The sequence below is a fragment of the Diadema antillarum genome, unplaced genomic scaffold, assembly GCF_040938485.1.
Source record: "Diadema antillarum isolate AM-2024a unplaced genomic scaffold, OU_Dant_1.0 scf00000141, whole genome shotgun sequence".
Lineage (NCBI taxonomy): Eukaryota > Metazoa > Echinodermata > Echinoidea > Diadematoida > Diadematidae > Diadema > Diadema antillarum.
The window spans coordinates 4,165,264-4,187,829 of record NW_027271030.1 but is presented as its reverse complement, the minus strand read 5'-3'; the positions used below and the strand labels follow the sequence as shown (position 1 = coordinate 4,187,829).

Sequence of the window (22,566 nt, the reverse complement as noted above, 5' to 3'; positions counted from 1 at the left end):
CTTGCAAATTGAACCCCCCCCCCACCCAAAAAAAAAGTAAGAAGAAAGTATACATATATGCAAAGCGGCACAGAAGGCTTTCTATAGCAAAGGTTCATGTGATACAAATAGTAGATTTATTAGATGTATTAAGTCAAAATATATCCTAAAATGTACAATTTAAGAGATGATTGGACATTAATTACAAAATACAAACATCTCTACTTTTATCAACTAATGATTACCTGCCATTTAGAATAGAAACAGATGATTATGTATGAATCATAGGATTATTTGACATTACTTGATTGATTGATGTCTCGAAGGTTGCTTGATATTCTGCTATGAAATTTGTTTTCATTGTGACCTTTGACCCATATTGCTATTTTTTTGTGTTTTCTGTCACAGACAGCGACTGCTGCACCAGGAATATGTGTGGCAAGAACCGCTGCTTCGACATGAAGATCATGGACAACACGGGCCGCGAGGTCATTCACATAGAGCGCCCCCTACGGTGCACGACCTGTTGGTGCCCATGGTGAGAAACGCAATATGTACTCATTGGGTCTAGGTCTATTGATGAGCATAAGTATGTGAATGTTTAGAATGGCATTGTCACAAGACTGAGGTAAATGTGTATGCTATGCATAGCTATAACTGAGAGAGGTGATTCTTGACACCGACCTTCAAACGATACTACTGTATACGCCACATGTGGGGAAGTCACAAAAATTTTGCAAGATGCTGTTTTTTTGCGATTTGACACCGTGGCTATCATAAGTTTACAAAGATACATAGTACATTGCTGGTATGCGGCGATATTTTTGTGTATTGTTAAATTCACCACCCAACGATGTTTCATGAAATTTGGAAAAATTGAATGCTTGCAAAAATAGCAGTGTTTATAGTATTTTCCATTTTACAATAACCTTTTTCTCCCCTCTGGCATCACTTCCAGCTGCCTGCAGACACTAACAGTCAGCTCTCCGCCGGGCACGGTGATCGGCTACGTCAACCAGTCGTGGAGCATCTGCTTCCCGAAGTTTGCCATCCAGAACGAGAACCATGAGACCATCCTGCGCATCGACGGACCGCTCTGCACCTGGAACTGCTGTGGGGACGTGGAGTTTGATGTGAGTTGACGACCGGGACTGGTGGTACCCCCTTCTCGCAAGTCCACCCCCTTCCACTCCCTAGACCCACCCCCCCCCCCCATTATTGTAAAGTTGTAGCATCAAGGTATTCAACTTCCATTATGAAAATCATTCTGTGTTGAAAAGTAACATTCTTGCATAAAAATATATTATAAAGAGAAGTCACACTCGTAAATTTCTCATGGATTGCCAAAAATACCTTCTTCCGAGCAAAAAGCAGTTCACTGTCTGTCTGCCTACCAGTTCTTGTTTAGTGCATTTTACAGGTGGGACTCTCTATCAAGTTTCACAAATGGTTTCTGATATCCACATTGATATCAATGTGAGTAGTGTAGGTACAATCTGTATTACTGTAAAATCAGAAACATTTGCTGCTTGAAACTTTTCACAAATTGGAACTGACGACCCTTTTTTGGCATGAAACTAATGCGAATTGACGACTAGCATTAAATGCATAGTGTGGACAATTATTTTACTTTCATGAATCAGATGGCTTCTCTCAAAATTCTTGAAAGTTTCATGCACACGAAAAGTTGTGGTTTTACAATATAAGTCTTATGAGTGGATTTTCATTGTCCAGCACAGATACAAATGAAATCTGTTACGACAAATTTCGGGTTGGTGTTTTTGTCCCATCAGGTAATGTCGGCTGACGGAGGCTCCAAAGTGGGTAAGATCTCCAAGCAGTGGTCAGGATTCGTCAAGGAGGCGTTCACCGACGCCGACAACTTTGGCGTCACTTTTCCGATGGACCTGGACGTGCGAATGAAGGCCGTAACCCTGGCTGCCACATTCCTCATCGTAAGTCCCACTGTTTCTGCTTTCCTTCGTGCTGTTGTGTTGTGTATTAAAATGTTGGTTTATGCATTGTTTGATGTCATAGTTATGGCTAGTTTATGGTACACAACATATGAGTTATGATCAAAAGACTATCTTTAAATTTGACATTTCTGTGGCCCGAAATGAAAGAAAACGTAACAGTCCACTTTGAATCTTAGTTGCTTGATGGGGCCACCAAAAGATCAACTTTTCGGAAATTTGGTGGCCCGACATCAAATTGTAGTAGCCCCAGGCCACTGCTAATGTCAAGCTGTACTTTCAGATTTTTTTTTTTTTTTCATTTCGGGGCTATTCAATAGAATTATCCATTGTCCCTTGTTAGGATTATCAACTGATCTACCATTAATCACGTATATTTTTTTTTTTTACATTTGATTTAATGTTAGTTTGTCTTCCTTTACAGTATGTTACATCTTGCCAATTCGTCCTTACCTTGCAGAGCACTGCGTGTGGAGTGTGTGACCGCTTCTTTTCTTTATTTAGAACATTCAAGATGTCTTGCCAGCTGTTTTCTTTGCAGGCCCGCTGCTTGTGTGGAGCATGCATACTGTTTTTATTTTTAGCTTACCCCAAGTTTTCAAGGAGCACCTCAGAACAGATGTGCACATTGCTGGGAGATGAACAGTAGAGATCTCTCCCTACTTATAGGGGCATTTTGTAATATTGAGTTACTTTCCTTTTTGATGTGTGGTTAGATGTGATCTGTAAGCAAAGCTTTTTCTAAGTATGCTTTAGACCCCCGATGCTTCTTGTGTCCAGCAAGCAAAGTCTCATGCACATCTCTTCTTCGCCTCCTTCCGGTGTGGTTGACCACTGCTTGAGATATTTTGTCGTTTGATTTGAGGTGTCTGCATACACTCCCAACAAATCAACAGTCCGTTACTGTGAAACCAGACAACCAACAAGTGGTTAAAGGGGATGGCTAGTAACTGATCAGTGGGAATCAGTGGGAATGCTGGGAGATGATTGTTCCAAACCTTGTGGGATTCATTTACGGATTGGAACAATCATCCCCCAGCATTCCCACTGATTCCCACTGATCAGTTACTAGCCATCCCCTTTAAATGATACGGTAAGGGCTATTGTTTTTGGCAAGGATTGAATTGTCGTGAATTTGACGATCATTTTTGGGCTGCAAATTTATTGCCGCATAATGCACTAGCAGAATAAACGGACAGGCATTCATTAGCGCACTTAAAATTTATGGCCTTGGTGTCAAATCGTAAAACACAACATCCCTCGAAAATGCCTATGACTTCCTCATTTGCAAAAATATCTGTACGCAGTAACAGCTTTTACAGTATTTTGTTGTGGAATTGTCATACGAGATAGCTCTAACTTTGATACCCCACACCTCCTTAGGCAACAGTCTCACAATTGTGCTGAGCCTTGACTTACATACATGTATGACTGATATAAATTTCAGGATTTATACAGTCACTGTTTTCCGTCTAAACAGGAAAGAAAGGATAAAAAAAAAACAATATAAACAATTTTCAGTTATGGTGAGTACAGCTGTGTGGCTGAATTTAGCTTGGATGAAAAGTACACCGATGTTCTTTGAATGGCCCCAGATTTGGGAAAAAGAAAATATGATCATGAATGAGTAGATGAATTCCTAGCCACTTCTCATGAAATTGATGCTTCAATTTGAAAATTTGACCAAAATTTTTTGCCGTGCAATAACCCCAAGGGGGAAATAGAATGAAATGGAAGTACAGGTAGGATGGAATATCCAGGAATTTCCTGTAGGTTAGATCCAGTTCCAGGATGTGGCAAGAAGTTTGAACTCAAGTTTATATTTTACATTCCGTATTTCTGTGTATAACACCCGAAGTGCAGTAAATTAGCCTCTCAAAAAAGCTCAAGTCACAGTACAGTGACTTCTTCCCCACTTTGCTTTTTAATTCCTGTTATACACAAAATTACCATATGTATGATAATTTGTACTATTAGCCATATCAGACATCTTAAAACATTTTGCAATAAGTTCAATAAATGTATTCTGAACATGATATCATGCACTAGAAGCAAAAGAGTTCACGCACTTGGTAAGCATTCGCACACTTGGCAAGCGTTTGCGCACTTTAATAGCAAGAGATGGGCAGCTGTGTATCAAGTAATAAAAAGTTGCCATATATAATGACTAGTCAATATGTTTTTCCTTCTTTGAAATGGATTTTAAGATGCAATTACATTAATTGTCAATACAGTATTTTCAGGTTTGCTCTAGATGTCTGATTTCATTAATGATAATAATATGGACTGGCTGCTTGGTGGGGGGGGGGAAGGATATGACGTTAATTGCCCTCTTTAGAGTTTTATTGCCCTTGTCTTTAAACTCAGGCAATAAAATTCTAGTTCAGGCAATAAATGTTGTATCCCCCTCAAGGCCAGAATATATAATCATTGTATTTTTCTGAGACTATTGACTTCTTCCACATTATTAAAGATATGTGAGATCAGAGCTTAGCCTGCATTTATTACATGTCGTTGATTAACTTGGAGTGATAAAAAAAAGTTAGAAACCTTTAAAGAAAAAGGGAAGTGTGTGACATTTCATGTTAGCAACTGGTGAGGCATGTCTGGCAAGCGACATCATAATCACATGACTGTTTGGACTAAGTTTGAGGCACACTTAATGATAACATCTGTCGAGACTTCTCTCCTCTATAAAAGGATATGGGTCATGTTTTGTTGGTAGGTTGATTACTTGCTTATTTGCACAAATGGATTGAAAGGAAACCCCCAAAGCAGTATTTGCATTTGTGTGTGTTTGTGTGTGTGTGTGTGTGTGTGTGTGTGTGTGTGTGTGTGTGTGTGTGTGTGTTATACAGTGTACATTGTATGTTCCCATGTAGGGAGTCAGTTAGGTTAATAAGGTTGACTATGCATATAGGGCTTTCAGATATTCTGCCATAAAACCAACAGTTATACAGTATGTCTCGCCTTTTTTTACAGAATAGACATGTATGTACATCTGTATATTCCATGTCACTTGTCTAGTCATTCCAAGGATTTATTTTATTTATTGTGTTCATTTATTTGTTTTTTATTTTATTTCTTTACATAGTACTTTTTTTCAAACATCACAAACTCTTCAGATACTCTGAAAAAGTGGCAGCTTTAGAGGCTCCAAGATGTTGTACATGCACAAACTCACATATTACTACATTTCATGACATATTTTCATGAATTTTGCATATCATCATTAATATTTGCTAAGTTAATTAAGTGCCTACACTGTATTAAAGTATTGCTCTCCTGGACACACATATGCTGTGTATGATGAGCCAAGGTTGGAATCATTCATTTTTTTTTTTTTCCTGAAAAGAGATGTTACTTTTTCTCTCACAGTCGATCTCTGGTCGTCAGTCGCAGATTAAATCTCTCACAAATTTGTCTTCTAACACCCAGTTTGTGACATGTTAGACTGGAGAAACACATGGCGAATGTAGCATCATATGGAAGTGTGTATTGTAATGATCTTTATCTGTGACATGCATGTATGCTTGACACTATTCTACAGTAATTGGAGGGACAGCCGGTGTTTACTGAGCACCATGTAAATCCACTCTGCACACAGAACCGGTTTACACTGGAAATTAAATGTGTTATTACTAATATGTGTCATTCCTATGGAAATAGATTGACATATGTTTGCTGATTTCTCCTGTATTTGTTGATTACAGACTAATACTCTTTTCTCCACCAGCACAGTTTCAGCTTACATTTGCACTGTTTCCCTTGCCAGTACAAACAGGAAATTAATTTTTGCCATCAGCATTTGTTGTACTATCTTTTATCAGAGCTAGAGCAAAAAAGAAGATAGAGATTAATAATAATCTATCTACACAATGTACCATGTACCTTTAATCCTTTATTAAGATTAGAGAGAAAGAAAGAAAGAGAAAGAGAGTGGGAGCAAAAGAAGATGGGGTCAAAGAAGAGAAATATGAATTGTTATTGCTAATCATTCAGCCTTTTTTTTCCATTTGATTTTCATTTGTAACTCATGCATTGCTTATGGCATTTGTGCTGTACGAGTAATTGTCTTCGTGGCAGTCCAAATACAATGTTCAGTTGTACGTACTTGTGTATTCCATGTTGAATGTTTGCACATTATGTTTCCATGCATAATGCATGTCATCTCTTTCCCTGCAATGTTAAAAGCTCTACTAATCAACCAGAAAGGAAGTGTACTACTTTTCAATATTAAATATTACTGCCAAAAGCGTCAGTTCCTGCATGGCAGAACAGAAATTGAGTATCACTATGAATATCGCAGAACCGACTAGCAGTTTATTTGTTTATACTGTACAGTTTGTATGGGCATAAATTTTACTATTATGTGCCGATCATCATAGACATTGAAGTCACGGCATTATGAAATATTACTGATAAATCATTTAGAAACTATGGGAATATTGTCAAATGCTGTCCTTTGTGATTTGTTTCACAATGGTCACTGTTGTTGCTCAAGCTACTGAGGTTTGCATTGCTGGAAACAGCGTAAAACTTTGTCACTCCAAATTTCAGTTAATTGTCGGCTTTAGCTGTCGCAGGGAAAGATGACGTGCACACACATCTTGGAAGAATTTCTCGTTTTGTTGTTGCTAATGATGTGACCGTTGTCCGTACCATATTAACATTATTTCACAGATGTTTGCAAACTTCATTTTTGACATTCCTTTCATTTTCTCCCTCTTCCTCCCCCTGCTTGGAACGATTCTCTCACTCTTTTTCTCTTCCATCGCGCACAGGATTTTATGTTCTTCGAGGAGTCCGGCAAAAAAAATGATCAAGGAAGAGTGGGATTCCTCTAGAGCGGACACGCTCTGCCCCTCTCCCATACAACATCTGATGATTCTCCCGCAGTCCCCCCCCCCCCCATGCACCCCAACCATTCTGACACGCCCACTTTCATGCACTGCACAATACCCCCACCCACCTCTTATCACCACATTTAGATACTCATGTCATAACCCCCGCCCCCATGTGGCAGAAAAAAGTCTTGAACTTACATGTATGTCATACAAAAGGCTGGTTTCCCTTATCAAATGTACATGCAAATTTATGCATCCTATACTCAAATCACAAAATGTTCGCACGCAACTTTGAAACGTGTGTAAGAACAAGTACTCTGCATTTAGCCTGTAAAAAAATGCAGTTGATGTTTCTGATTTGACTTTCTGCCATACAAGTACAATAGAAAGATTAGAATACACGGTGAAACTGGCTTTACCATCTCCATTTATCAGTCAGATTCAGTGTGTGAGCTTTTTTCTGTGTCTCATGTCCATGCGCAGTGGTGTATGTAAGCATAAATGAACTAATCTCAATGAACAGTTGTGGATGAGTGGATATTGTCTGTATTGTACAGTAATGTACGTTTCAGTTGTATGAGTACTGACATAGCAATTTGACCCTCCAGGCTGAACTGCACGTTAGCATTTGATAGATACTAGATCATAGAGAGGCTGTCAGGTCAAATGTAAAATACATGAAAGTACAAAGCTTGTTCAAAGCAAAGTCAGTATGTCTTTGTGAGAAAATGATTTTTAATGAAAAATCTGTGCTAGTATTGACCTCAAGGTTTTATATCTAGAACACAAAATTTTATATTTATGCATACTTTAATATAAAGTGAGCTTCTTTCATTTTAAGTGTGATGTTTATAGTAGAATTCTGTCAGGTAAATGATGCATAGTAGAGACTCTTATAATTGTATTATATCACGCAAGTAGTGACCGCATTATATACTATCTTCTTTTTCTTTGGATGCTTATTTTTGGTATGTTTTTCCTTTCCTAAAAGAGAGGATGATTAAGGATGATATTAGGCCAGTGACATGATCTCATTATTGTGTGCTGTGTTGATCTGTACATGTAGCTGTCATTTCTGATGTATGACATTACTGAGCAGACTTCTAACTCTTGTACTGGCACTTAGCCTTGTTTCCAGGCAATTTTTCTGTGTGTATGTCATTTTACAAATGTGTTGAAAAAATTGAGGTCTTTCATTAAAAAAAAAACAACCAAACAAACAAACAAAATCATGTTTGCATACTAGATCTCTTACAAAATATGTTATATGCCAAAAAAAAAAAAAAAAAATACTGGCCCCTGACTGTAAAGCAAGTCAAGGAAAGTAGGGGTTGCAAAAGAGAAGAGAAAATCAGTTGTCTTTCTACATCGTTTTTATGAAATTGTAATATATAATGGCAAACAGAAGAATATCAAGTCATTGCAAACTATTACTTTTCATTAAATCAACAACCCGCATCACGCTAACTTGTCATTTTATGATAGTTGTACGGTCTTCAATGTATGTCGTATCTGCTTTTACTAAAGGTATAGAAAGATGTGCTGTTTTGTATTCAGAGTGCTTGAAATCTTATGACGTTGTTTTCCCCTTTTATGATATATCTTGGCTTGTCCAAAGTCTTGAAATGGCTCAATTTGTTTCTCTTCCCATACCATAAATGATGTTCCGTAATTCTATCTTGGCAGTGTCTGCTGTCAGTTTGTGATGGTGGTGTTGGTGTAAACTGCCATAAGAAACCACAAAAAGCCCTGGTAGTAGCCTTTTATTTAAAAAAATGCAACCTACTTGTAGGGAAAGGTGGGTAACCGAGAAAGGTTGTATTTTGACTTCCAAAATCAATGAGATAATTTGCAGTTGTGGTGTGCCAGCTGCTACCCTTTGCTAACTTGCTGAGAGTAATTCCATCTGGCAGTACGAGCGAACAAAGCCAACGCAATGTATCTATCTAACAGCGCAGTCAGGGAAAGACTGCCTGATTGGGTTTACAGATCAGATTGATACTTAAACGTGTCTGGAAGGACAAGACTATCAAGGGACATTTACTATTCTCTAAACCTGTGGGTGTGGTTGCTATCGTAATATAGAGAGTGATATGAAAGCATCATTGAAAAGCATCATTCCTCGTATGAAAAGTGATCATCACCGGAGATACATTGTAGCTTTTCATACTGCATCCAGCAATATCACATGCCAACTAGGATGAAGGACGTTGGCGATCATGTTGCCATGGAAACACCCAAGTCTGAGCTGCCATACTGTGGGCTTTAATACTGAACAGTGTGTTTCAGAATAGGAAGCAGTCACTCACCTATTTAGATGACAAAAAGCTTAGATTCAAACAGAAAAAATGCATGTAATTGCTCGAGATCCGAACTAAAGTGAACAGATTTTGCACCAACAGCGTCTCAAAAACATCACATTTGACAAAAGTTGAATCCACTTTTGCTTTGCTTGTCTAGCAGAGACATTCTTTGCACTTTTGTAGATCTTTTGTTGATTATTTTCCTGTCATTTCAATCGTGATATTAAATTGGTACCAAGAAAAATAATAAATGAATAAATAGATAAATAAATAAATAAATAAATAAATAAATGAATAAATAAATAGATAAATAAATAAATAAATAAATAAATAAATAAATAAATACATGAATACATAAATACATAAATAAATAGATAGATAGATAGATAGATAAATAAATGAATAAATAAATAGATAAATAATTGAATGAATAAAAACAAAAAATTGAAGAAAATAAAACAAATTTAAAAAAAAAAAATCACCATCATCTTCTTTTGATCTTGGTTTGTCCCCATTAAACAGATTTGACAGGATTTACCTCATTCTAATAGCAACCTTCCTAGGCTCCTCCTCCACCTGTCTCTTCCACATCTTTTTCAATCATCTTCGCTTTCATCGCTCATTCACTTCAAACACTCGCAAATAAAATATTACCCCCCCCCCCAAAAAAAAAAAAAAAAAAATGAAAACAAAATATTCAAAAAAAGATATTTTTGAATTATGTACCCAAAAGCTGCATACAGGTGTTTGATATAGAATCTATGTCATAAAGAAATTCACTTTGCCTGAATTTCAGTATTTTCTAAAAACTGAAAAAACTGGTTACTCATATGAAACGAATCAAACTCAAGGTCATAGATATAAGCCACCACCCATATTTAGTGTTGTATGCACACACCAAACACATAGAAGAAAAAACAGAGAAAAATGTATGATGCTGAAGTATGTATTGGAAGCAGTATTCTCGATGCTAGCACCGGCTCAGTTTGCTGTTAACGTTGTTATCCCATTCTGCCCTCACTCATTAGAAAAATGAGACTGATGTTGTTTCATGTTCAGAAAGCACCATATTTTTGGTTTGTTTTGTTTTCGTTTTTGTATAAATTGTATTAAGTTTGTTTCACACCAAACTATGTGTCACAACTGGATGTTGACCGAGCATTCTGTATAATTTACAATGTAGTATCCCCCCTATGTCTGTTGCCATCCACTACCCCCCCCCCCCACCACCACCACCACCATCACAAATGTGTCATATGTTCTATGTTGTTAACATTTTTTTTTTTGCCCAGAGCAAGCAAAACTGATAGTGCTCAAGTTTTTATGGAACATTTGGTATGCACTGCACTTTTGGAACACTTGAGTTTCAAGCGCTGGCACATTCAGTCATATTGTGTACTCATTAATTCTTGGAGCTGCAACCATGGTTAAATATCCGATGTCGTGATGTATTTATGATGTATATTTAAAACCAAAAATTCGGGGGAATAGATGTCTGAAAAAGAGGTACAAACTGCATCATGTAAAAAAAAATTACTGAAGGAGAAATACTTGATTGTTCTTATAAAGAATTCAAGAGCTTTTTTATATGGGTTTATTTGGTTGTCCTAGGCCTCATTTCATAATACAAAGTTGATATGATAGCAACTCTTGCTGGGATGGCAATTCTTGTGGTAACGACAAGAATCCAGCTTCCTGATTGGATGTTGCTATTATTAAGTTGCCATTCCATCAAGAGTTGCTATCCTAACATCTTTTAATATGAAATGGGACCCTGATGCCTTAAAGACTATTCCAGAGTAGACTTCAGAGTGTGTAGTATCTGGGCCCTCAGGACTGTACCATTCATCCAGTTGAGGGGAGATTTGGTGTAATGCAGCAAATTGATCATGTGTGTTGTGGGTGTGCTTATAAAATGGGACATAGAGGGAATGTAGGCTTTTCACATTGTTATTACCTCAAGAATCATGTGTCATATCTTAGAAACTGATAGTAAAACACATATATTTTTTTTTTTAACAAAGCTTGATTGTAATTTTGATCTAGTTTTTAGTTTAAGAAATTATATGTAAGAAAGAAAAGAGAAACACGTACAGAGAAATATATTTAAAAAGTGCCATAGAAGCACTAATTTGGACTGTGGGACAAAATTGTTGCAGTGCTGTATGTTTGTTTTTTATCAGAGTCTCCAAAACTGCCAGATATATTATTAGCCATCCCTCCCCAAAGCTGAAAATAGCATTTTTTATACACAGCATATTAAATATGTATATATTAAAGCAGCTTAGAATCTGTTTTCAAAGTCAAATGACCAGCAGAATTTTCTGCTGACTTCATTCGATATCAGCCATCTGAGCATGCAATCTATAAAAGCAGCAGTCAGTCACGCTAAGGGTGACAAAGTATGAATGAGAAGGCCACTTGAGGCAGTATCTCATGGAATTCTAGTATATGATAGATTTTACTCCGAGTATAAAGTAAAGCTACTTTCTTCTACTGTCTATATTTTGTTTTTCCTTGAAGATATGGCTTTCTCTTCTTTCCCAAAAGAACAATATCTGAGGGTGGAGGATGTGTACCTATTGCTTTTTGCATTTGAATTATATCACTCTGTTCTTGATATGAACTATTACATGCCATAAGCTATACCCAGTAGTTCTGATACGTGGGCATTAGTAGATTGCAGTTAATAATAGCACTAGTGGGATGTATGTTTTGCATCTCACAGTGTCCATTGAAAAACAGGTTTTGCTCTATAGCTTGCATTATTTTGCTGTGCACAAACCCCGCATATATGACATTAACAAATGTGTACATGTAGTGTCGTAGCCCCTAAATGTTACGATCATTATAGTACATTTAGCCTACAGAGTAACCAATCTTTCACACAGCCTTTTGAATACTTCACACTTTTCTTCCGACTGGTAAATTTGATACTTCATTTACATTTCTATTTCTCTATTTTTGATACTTTCACACATTTCTGCCGTTTAGATTTATACTCAGCAGATAAATAGTTTTGCAAAGTGCACTGTTCTAAAGTGATAGAAACCACAAGTGGGTGAAACGCCAAATGAGATGAATAGTCTAACTGCAATTATCTCAGGAGGGATAAAAAGCGACAGGACGTTCACAACTTTATTTTTTCACTGCACTGAGCGCACACAATTCCTAGACTAGGAAGTCTTTTTAAGACAGAAAACATTTTACTGTTCTCTCATGAAATATTCTCAATTTAACATATATATGTTTTCAGAAAATGTCCTCATAGTTAGAAACTGGCAGGTTGTGGTGATTTTTTTCGAAATATCACCAACAGATACACTGTAGATAGAATATGGACAAGGTTTGAAACCTGACGAATGGATCAGACTCTATGTTATTCTGATAATACTCCAAACTGGAAGGTTAGTGTAACATGACATATTTTATAGCCTTCGTTGTACAGGAGCGTCCTGTTTCAAAGTCCTCGGGACCGATAGTTTTCTTGCAGTATATTGAAATTTCATTAGATATAACCAAACTATAAAGTACATTTAATCAGATAATTATTTAAGGACGTGAAATTTTACTTCAATGTCACAAGAGTTTCACTATAGCCATGTTTGTTATAGCAGCAGTGCACTGTAGCCTTTTTGCATTGTGATAAGACAGAAGCATCAACACTGACTCTGCGTGCGTAAACACTTGATCAACCTTTTGATACAGTGTAGTGTAGCAAACCTCTCCCTGACAATTCATAAAGGGTGTAGCAGGGCACTTTGAGGCTGTTTAAATCGAGACATGTCACTTTAAGAACGCATCACAATAATGATTGCCATTAGAGAAATACACATTCAGTGGTTTTAGACAGTTTGATGGTCATTAGCATGATGAGTAAAAAAAAAATGCAGCTTTTGTGTGATTGCACATTTTTGCCTCTATGATCTGTGGTGCGTTGAAATGAGTGCCGTTGGTATGATACAACTCACCAATATAATTCAAGATATCGAAGTATTTTAAATGGCAGGTGTTACGAGTAGCATCTTATGAATTCTACTGATGCGCTGCATTCTGTAAAAACAAGCGGCATTATTGTAAGGTGGACATCATGTCAGTCCAGTCACTATATGATTCTTTATCATGTGAACCAATGAACAAGACGATACAATTGTATATTATCCATGGTATGAAAATATAAAAGTCAATATGTGTGGAATATGTGGTGCCATACCTCAATGGTTTTGTAGTTGTAGTGGTATATATTAGTAAAATATATATTCTGGTATTGAACATTGTACATTGTATAAAAATCTGACTCATGTAATTTACAATCAAAATAAAGGTAAACAGTAATCACTTCATGTGTGACAGTCAAAACTCAAGAGTAATTGCCAAAGTTTGTCTTTATTATTCATCCAGGTATTTGATTTGAACAACGTGCACCAATTCATTGTAGGCCTACAACTGTATTTCATGCATGCAATGTAGTTTTGTATTATTGCAAAGAGAAATAGAAAGACTGTGAAAGAGAATTTGTCATTGCAAGATTGTAGATAAATCTGTTAAAACACATTTTGAGATCTTTTAGACGTTGTTGTAATCTCGAATTCAGATTTCATCCCGAAGGCTTTCATTATATTAGATAAATTTTAAAATGAAGCATCCTCTAAAATCCTCCAGTACATAGCATTCCAGGCAATATATTTGACATGTCGAGAACTGAAGACGGATTAAAGGAAACATTTCTTTTCTCACCCCTGAAAGCATTGCACTGATATTCAGCACTTTATGAAATTCATTTAAACCGAGGAAGGTACACCAATGAAGTAATTTCTTTTAATATGAGATGGTATTTGTTTGAATACGTAGAGTGGCAGCATGATAGGGTTGGCCATTTGTAGCAGCTGCCATATTGACTTAGAACAAAGTGCAAGCCAAATTGTAGCAATCCAAAGTGAAAAGATAATGTAGCATACTACCTTTTCAGTACCCCTTGCAGATTTTTCTAATGGTTATTGAAGAGAATTTGCCGTGTACATTGTAGTTTGTTACTGGTGTGCTATCACTTGTGGGCATTAATTGCATCTGTATTAAAGTCTGGCCTGATGTGATGGAGGGGTACTGGAAAAGGGAAAAACAAGAACGTTTTCGATGAGAGTTGTTGCTGAAGTCGTCCTTGTCAAATTCATCTAAGAGGTTTATCAACTCTCATTTTTATGTTGCGCTTGACCTTTTCCTATGACATTTACTCTACTGCCTGCTCAATATGATATTGCTGTACATAGATGAATTATCAGCTTTTTAGAAGTGGTAATGGCGCATTAATACAATCTGAATATGATATCTTTAATATCATATTTTGAAAAGGCTCTATATAAATACAGGTTGTTATGTAGATGTACAGTAGTTATGTTGAAAGAGAATGCAAGGACAGAGAAAAACAGAAAAGGAGGGAGAGAGAGAGTGTGTGTGTGTGTGTGTGTGTGTGTGTATGTGTGTGTGTGTATGTGTATGTGTGTGTGTATGTGCGTGTGTGTCTGTGCGTGTGTGTGTAAGAGAATGACGTAGAAAGAAATGGATAGAATTAGTGAGGCCAATTTTGATGAAGTTCTCAATGAATGGTTGAGGAACAACACCATCCATGCATACACAATTGTAGGCTCTCCATCTTAAATGGCAATCTCTTAATGCGACATGTTCAGTAGCTTTGACAGATAACTGATCCATCACGATTAATGACCCTCTCTCCTCATCGCTCTGGATATTACATGATACTGATATACTGCGATGCTCGGATGCATGTGTTTGATTGTATCCATTTACTTAATATCTTCAGTACAGCAATCGTAGCATGTTGCTTTGAAACTCACCTCGTCAGCAAGCAGGGAACTTTAACTCCTTAACATTCATCATGTTTGCATGTTATGTATTTTAGTTACGTTCAGATGGTGATCCTTAACCTCGAGGATAGCTATCTTCAAGGATAAGCTCTTGCCCCCTATAACTATGACGCGCATTCACACAACGAAGCTTATCCTCGAAAGGTAGCTATCCTCGAGGATAGGCTCACTGCCCCTGTAAACACTTATCTACAAGTTCCTGTCAACAAGTTCTGTCCACACGATGCTTAACTACAAGTGGAAACCCCCTGCGGCTCGTTGATGGAGCACTAACCCTGAGATACACGTGTATCTCATGGATAGCTACACATATCTTGGAGTTAACTTCTTAAGTTTAGCTACCAACAAGTGTGTCTACACATTGCTTAAATCTGAGCTTATCCTCAAAGATACATCTGTAGCTATCAAAATCTTGAGGTTAAGGATCGCTGTCTGAACATAACTTTAAAAGTCTTGTCAGACTTATTTCAACTTAATTGCTCTATTATTATGGATATAGTTGTGGCTGTGATAACAGATTAACAGTGGAATATGATTTTTACAACTATTACAGTTTAGATACATTAAGACTGGGAGAACTTTACTTTTGCTTTAAATTAGTTATTCATAGTAGAGACTGTTCTTGATTGCCCACGAAGGAATCCAGTGTCATCAGTTACCCACAATTTTTATATACTAATGATCATTCAATGACCAGAGCGCATTGGAAGGAACATTCTAGACTAGACGTTGGGGAAAGTGGTCAAGGCATTTAACTTCATGTTGTTTTTTCCTCCTAAATGATTTGATGTGACAATGGGGCAGTGACATTTGAAGACCATGAAATAACAAGTGATCAGTATGTACTTGAAGCAAAAACAAAAAAACAAAACATAAACACACACACACAACAAAAAAAAAACTGTGATGCCAACCAAAACTTAAAGAATGAAGTTTGATTTAGTTTTCTCTTTTTCATTTTTGATCCTTTGTAACTCTCATTTCCTCAACTTTAAAAAGCATGAGTACATGATTATTTTGTTGTTGTTGTTGAGTGCATGACTTTGTATAATTTCTCGACGACGTTTTTGAATACAGTTCATGAGTTCTTCATCCTCTTCAAATTCTGACATGAGTTGATAATACGTCTTATGTTGCCGATCGTCCCATGGTGTGGTGAAGAATCGGACCGACATATGATATAGGAGCTGGAGATGTTGTTTCTAGCTCAATCATAGCTGCAGAGTGGCAAATAACACACCTTTCTGTATCAGCTTAATAATACATTTCTTCAGTTCTATGGACGTCATGTCTGACTCCTTGTTACCTGACATTTTCTTTTCAAATGCTACGTTAACATGATTACTATGGGAAGGCGTGCTTGCAGTACTGCTGTGCTTTGGCAAAAGAAAGCAATCGACATATCACCAAAAAAGTTGAGATATAAACCGTGTAGATTGGAATTGGCGCGTCTCTGCTTGGATGAGAAATTTTGAGTAGGAACCCTCATCCCACTATTAAGTCAAGATGCTGTAATACCATATTTTTATTATTTACATTACCTACAATGTATGAGACTTTACACCTTTTTCTTTTCACTTGCTTTCTTTTGCCAAAGTAGGGTAGACTCGGTTTTGTATGGTGTCTATGCCATCCCAGATCGAGACTGAATAATATGTCTTGCAATAGAAGCTGTGGAACTGTTGGTTATGATAATCTCTTTGTCATGTTTCTTTTTTACTTTTGTCTTATTGCCATCTCAATAGAATGTTAATTTGCTTGGAGTTATTTTCTTTTTCTCTCTCTCAACCTACCATTCAAGCATCACCAACAGTTGAACAAACACTGTTTAGTTGTACACTCACAACAATGTTTAATCAGACAGTGTGAAATATTCTCTGTCTGTTCTGTGCGGGAAGTGCATTTTTTTAATTTGTTTCTATCATCAGGTTTTGCTTGTAGCACCCACATTTTATTTGGTTTAGCTTCGCAGCATTGTTATACAAAGTAACATAATTTGCAGTGGCTGCTTGTATAATTTTGTTTTTGTTGGTACTTTTTTCTTTCCTGCTATCTGTATGCGGATTGTGAACACATGCTTCTTTTTGCAGCTCTTTAATTTTAGTCAGTTCTGCATGTTTTATCACCTGTTTCATGAAGTGTACATTTCATTTTTTTTTTAATGTTTAGTTGGTCTCTATTAGACACCATCATAAACTTTGAAAGTTGCATTTCATTATACATTATTTTTTCCTGTTATCATTGTCATCATTATCAGTTGCTTTAATACATACATCAATGTTAATTTCAAATTTTAGTTCCTGCTAGCACTAAATTTTAATTAATTTAAACCTGCCTTGCTGATTTATTGCATGTCTACAATATATATCCAGACCTATCACATGATACTTTCAACAAAAAAAATGACAATGCTATAATATAAGTGATTTGTACCTGAACTTCCTGCTGCCACAATTACAGGTGAGTTTTTGTAATAATTATTTGTCATACTGGGTAGATTTATTTTATTTGAAAGCAAAACATCAAGACATCCCAAAACCTGAATCTATTAAAATCATGATACGTACAGTTGATTTTGATAAGGCACCAACTTGATCAGTCACAAGGTCATATTATTCAAATAGGTTTATTCTTGACAAGCAAAATATTTTCATGTAAAAACAAAAACAAAAACAAACAAACAAATCTTTTGAATTATCCAGACTATCAAATACCCTTGAACTGTTATGACAGTAGGAAGTTTTCCTAAAAGGTCGAGAAATACCGTCCAGATACGTGGTAGCAATAACATCTCATCACATGACTTAGTCATGTGACATAGTCACTATGTGGATTCATTGAAGTAAAGAGGCATGGCATGGTTGTGTCATGAAAAGCAGTAGTTCACCAGTAGCCCGTCCATTATTGCATCTTGACCTTGTTTAGTTTTAATACAAAAGCATCACATAAAAAAGAACAGCATTGTTTTATTTTGTGTCAAGATTAACCCATGGTCTCCAAGATGTTGCAATCAGTGCATTAGTGTGCACACTAGTATTACTTGTACATGTACATTTGCACCCCTGGCTTCTAGTGCCCAAAGGGTTAAACAGGTGCCCCAGCAGAGGTTTTACAAGTATGATCATATGCATACATACACGTACAATGGATGTGTGTGTGTGTGTGTCATTTAATTTTCGTTCATGTTTGTGTGTATGTGTTCTGACACGACATGTGTGTTTCAAAGTGTTTGCATTCATGAAATGTGATTAATATGACAAAGATCTTGGTTTCTGCAATGTGTGATGTCTGAGAATACTGAAAGTTGCTCAGATTTACAAACATACGCATATTGATATACTCGTAATTTGCCATGATGACATTAAAGGCGAGAGGGACATCTCTATGGGGAAAATAAAAGCAAAATATGCCCTGGCAATAAGCCTGAAGGAGATATGTGTTTTCTTCTTTTAGGGAAGGGTTAGAGAGATACTTTTCATTACTTCAAAGACTTTATTTGGACAAATAAAAAAAAAGACAATACACAAAATCAGAAACACAGTGGCAAGGCAAACCAATGTGTTCTTTTTACTCACTGTTACTAGCACCAGTATTCACATGTCCAAGACGACATAAACCACTAAAGAGAAGATTAAACAAAGCAACGTGTCTGATTGGAGACAAATTGTTCAACTGAGTGGCCATTCAAAGTGATGCATAGATTTGGAAGATTAATATCATTATGTCCTTTCCCTGTTTGTGCTATCAACTAGTCGGGTGATCAAATATGACTTTCAAAAACAAATAAACAAATATCAAGACATCTCTCCCAGATATCTAGGTATGAGGTTATGTTTAACCTGTTTGTGTAAAATTAGCCATCAAAATTACTGATAACATTGCAGTGGCGGATCCAGAGGGGGGTGCACCGGGCGTGCACCCCCTCTTTATTTTTGCTTCAAAAGATATAAAAAGAATAAAATGGGAGGGGGATGCATGCGCCCCCTTTGATTTTGCAAAGGCGCCTCCCCTTTATGGAATTTCTGGATCCGCCTCTGCATCGCATTAAGTCCATTACAGAGGACGAAAAAAAATGTTCATGTACATTAATCTGAGCAACTTCAAGTTCTTGGACTAACCTTATATAGCCAAGACCATGATCAGTCCCATCCTTGGATCAGAGTGAATCAAAATGTGCAAATCAGTCTGAAATTGGTGCTAAACGTTTGATCTCAATACATGTTATTTACCTCAGAAATGTTCAGCTGTATTGAGATCAAAAGTTTAACACCAATTTCAGATGAATGTCCAATGCAGATAAGCTTCTATACTGTAATGTGCAAATCAGTGTTTGTCTTGAACCTTACACCATGTCCATTCCATGTATCAATCATGCCTTATCCACCTCACACAGGATTTCATGTTCTTTGAGAAGTCTGGCGATGAGAAGGACCAGAGGAAGGCGGGCTTCACCCAGGTGTAGGCGGGGCTATCAAACAGCCAGCCAATCATATTACTCCATTCTCATCATCTGTGAACAGGTGTGGTTGTCACTCATCAAAAGCAGCCATGCATTTCATTACATTTTGATAACAACAAGACTGCTGAAATTTGGTGCTGTGTGAAAGAACGTTGATAGAATTAGCCACAAGAGTTTTATTATGCTCTGTATCATATCTAAAGCAAAATCTATATTTTGAAGATGTTGAATCATTTAAATAACAGCACAACTTTTAAGCAAGGATCTTTGAAAGAAAGTAATCTCAGTGGTACCAGTTTTAAGCATTCAAAATATATCATATATTTCAAATTTGATGTCTTCCTCAAATATTTGAATTTAAGATGATAATCCTCTGCATGCTGCTGTGAATTATGCATGATTTATTAAAGCAGACACTTTTAATATCATGTCTACTTCACATGAGGAAGGTACAAGCTCTCAGAGCTGGCGGGAACAAAATAATAGGGTGTATTAAATTACAGTATGTTAGATGAAAAATACCTGTGTACGACAAACCTGATAGGTGTTAATGTTGCCATGGTAATTTGGGAATGTTGATGGAAGGACCTTTGTCTGGCAGACTGTACATGGTAAAGAATATTGTTCAGACACTTGTGGGTTCTTTGTACCATACTGAAATCAATCAGGCGAGAGTAAAAGTAAAAACAGATTTAAAACTGGACTGTAATTGGAGAGTATACAGATAAAAGGAACTTTATGCACTCATGTTTAAGTGTGTGATAGCAAAGTGTCCACCCACTGCCTATTCCAATTAAACACAGGCTTCACCAGTGGATAGGATCCTTTTTATAGCAAGAATGCAGAACTAAAACTCTGTTCATAAATGTCACCATATCATTTGTTAAAGTGGGCTTGAACTTGTATGTGACATACTAGATGTTATAAATTGGTCAGGTCTTTCATGCTCTAGCTGTGTGTTGTAGAAAACATGTATTTCATGCATTTTTTTTTTTTTTTTTTTGTGGGGGGGGGGTTAAGCTCAAGTGTGGCATTTTGCTTGGGTATCTCCTACATAATGTTTTGAGAGGACTCATTCTTTGTTTCAGTAGTGCTACATCCCATGCTTAATGTTGGCATCCCATGCACATACATTCAAGCATTCGTATTGCATAACATACACAGATATTACACACCAATTACGTGAAGTTTGTACCATGAATATTTGCGTGACTCTCATTTTGATTGATCTGCTCAGAGTTCTGTCATATGCCCATGGCAGCGCTGAAAGTTTGTCATCTGTGAAAAACCATCAATTCAAATGTCAACATGATAACAATATCTGTGTGAGCCCATCCGCAAAGTCATACGGGGTCCTGCAGTAAATCAAAGTGTACTATATTTACCCCTATTTCTGAATACCCAATGCATTGTGTACCACAATATTATAGCATTTTCACAGAGTCCGATATTAAATGTCAAATTTTTTTTTGTTTCTCTCTTTCAATCTCCTATCTCCTGCGTGTTTGTCCTTTCTCATGTCAAATTGTATGTTTATCCTCGTTTGTCCTTGTGTGTTTGTTCTACGTATCATCACCTTCTTTGATGTTTCCTCCGCACCTCAACTTTGATCTCTCTCCCTCATTTCTCCATTCCATCTTCCTCCTTGTTTGTGTGTGTTTGTTTCGTTGTCTGTGTGTTATCTGTCGCGTTGCTGTCGTCTTTTTTTTTTCGTCCTTGTGCGCTTCTCTCTGCAGGACTTCATTTTCTTCGAGGAGTCGGGGAAAGAGAACGACCAGCGAAAGGCGGGCTTCGTCAAAATGTGAGCTCCCGAGGAAGGCGTTCCGTTGGCGCGAGGACGGGAATAGAGTAGAAAATGTACATAATATACTACTTCATAAATGTAGAAAATGAACATAAGTAACAATTTTTATTTCTATCTCTCTTTTTTCTTCTCTGGCCTTCATTATCATTATATGTCACTCCTGGTTGCCTTACTCCCCCCCCCCCTTTCACTCTCTCACTTCCAATTATTCTTGTCTCTTCCAAATGCTCTTCTTATATTCCTGTATTACTCTTTTGTATCCCTTCTCTATTTCTGCATCCCCCCCCCAATTCCCTCATTCTTTTGTGTGGGATTACTTGTAACAATCCTCCTTACAAAACCACATCCGCTCCAGGATTTCATATTCTTTGAGGAGTCTGGCAACAAGAACGATCAGCGTAACGCGGGCTTCGTCCGAACGTAAAAAAAAAAACGGTAGATGGTGGGCAGAGGGTGTGGCAGCGATCGAAACAAAAGAGGTATACGAGTGTAGTCAGTGTATAGAGTAGATCATTAGAAGCAACATTTTATGTGTACGTGAATGAAGCTATCACAGACCATCACACAGTGTTCGTTCATGGCATAGATGGGATCGAATATCATTCATGCAATACATCATTCTCAATTCTAGGCTTCCTATTACGGATTCCATATACTCTACAATATGGTCATGTGTATATCCATCATGATTGTTTGCATATGTCATATATCGTCAATGTATTTATTGGGCCTTTTTTAAAAGAAACAAACACATAGCATACATATCCTGTTTTAGAGTTGTCAAAAATACGTATGTAGTCTGTACCATTAACCCCTTCACCCTCACTGTAGAACATAGCCATTCTCTGGTTTGTAAACCTTGGAAGGTATACAGAAAAATTTGAAGATCAGATCACTCAGAGGAAAGTGAATTTAATTTTGATTTACCACTAATTACCTCGCATAGATTGCATCAACTTTACACTCTTCATCCACACAAACTGCAAGTGCACCATCCCTCGTGTTTATGTGCCCACAGATTACCACATGGCGAATTAGGTGTACAGGCTCTGATACAGAGCTTGAAAGGAAACAGATGATGAAAAAGCAAGCAACTCTACTCAGCAATGTGCAAACTTTGATTGATGTTGGTTGTGTCCTGGTGCTGCCAGTAGCAATGACTTGTTGAAACTATGTATGTGCGTGCACATGAATTAGCAGTGATGCCTATTTATACTGCCAAAAGTGCTGAGTCGCGTATTGAAAGGCTGTGACACACATCATATATCTTCCCGTTCAGTTGCTGCTGAACTGACTCTGAATAGCCAGGAGTTTGATAT

General features: G+C 37.0%; 1 protein-coding gene across 1 annotated transcript in view; it reads left to right on the top strand.

The window, feature by feature from the left end:
• The window catches only part of LOC139721301 (phospholipid scramblase 1-like), a 39,235-nt gene extending 17,564 nt beyond the window's left edge, over positions 1–21,671 (top strand). Inside the window, 4 exon segments of the mRNA XM_071632622.1 lie at positions 388–517; positions 938–1,112; positions 1,773–1,934; positions 21,603–21,671. Of these exon segments, the coding sequence (XP_071488723.1) occupies positions 388–517; positions 938–1,112; positions 1,773–1,934; positions 21,603–21,671 (536 nt within the window).
• Positions 21,672–22,566: the final 895 nt, after the last annotated feature.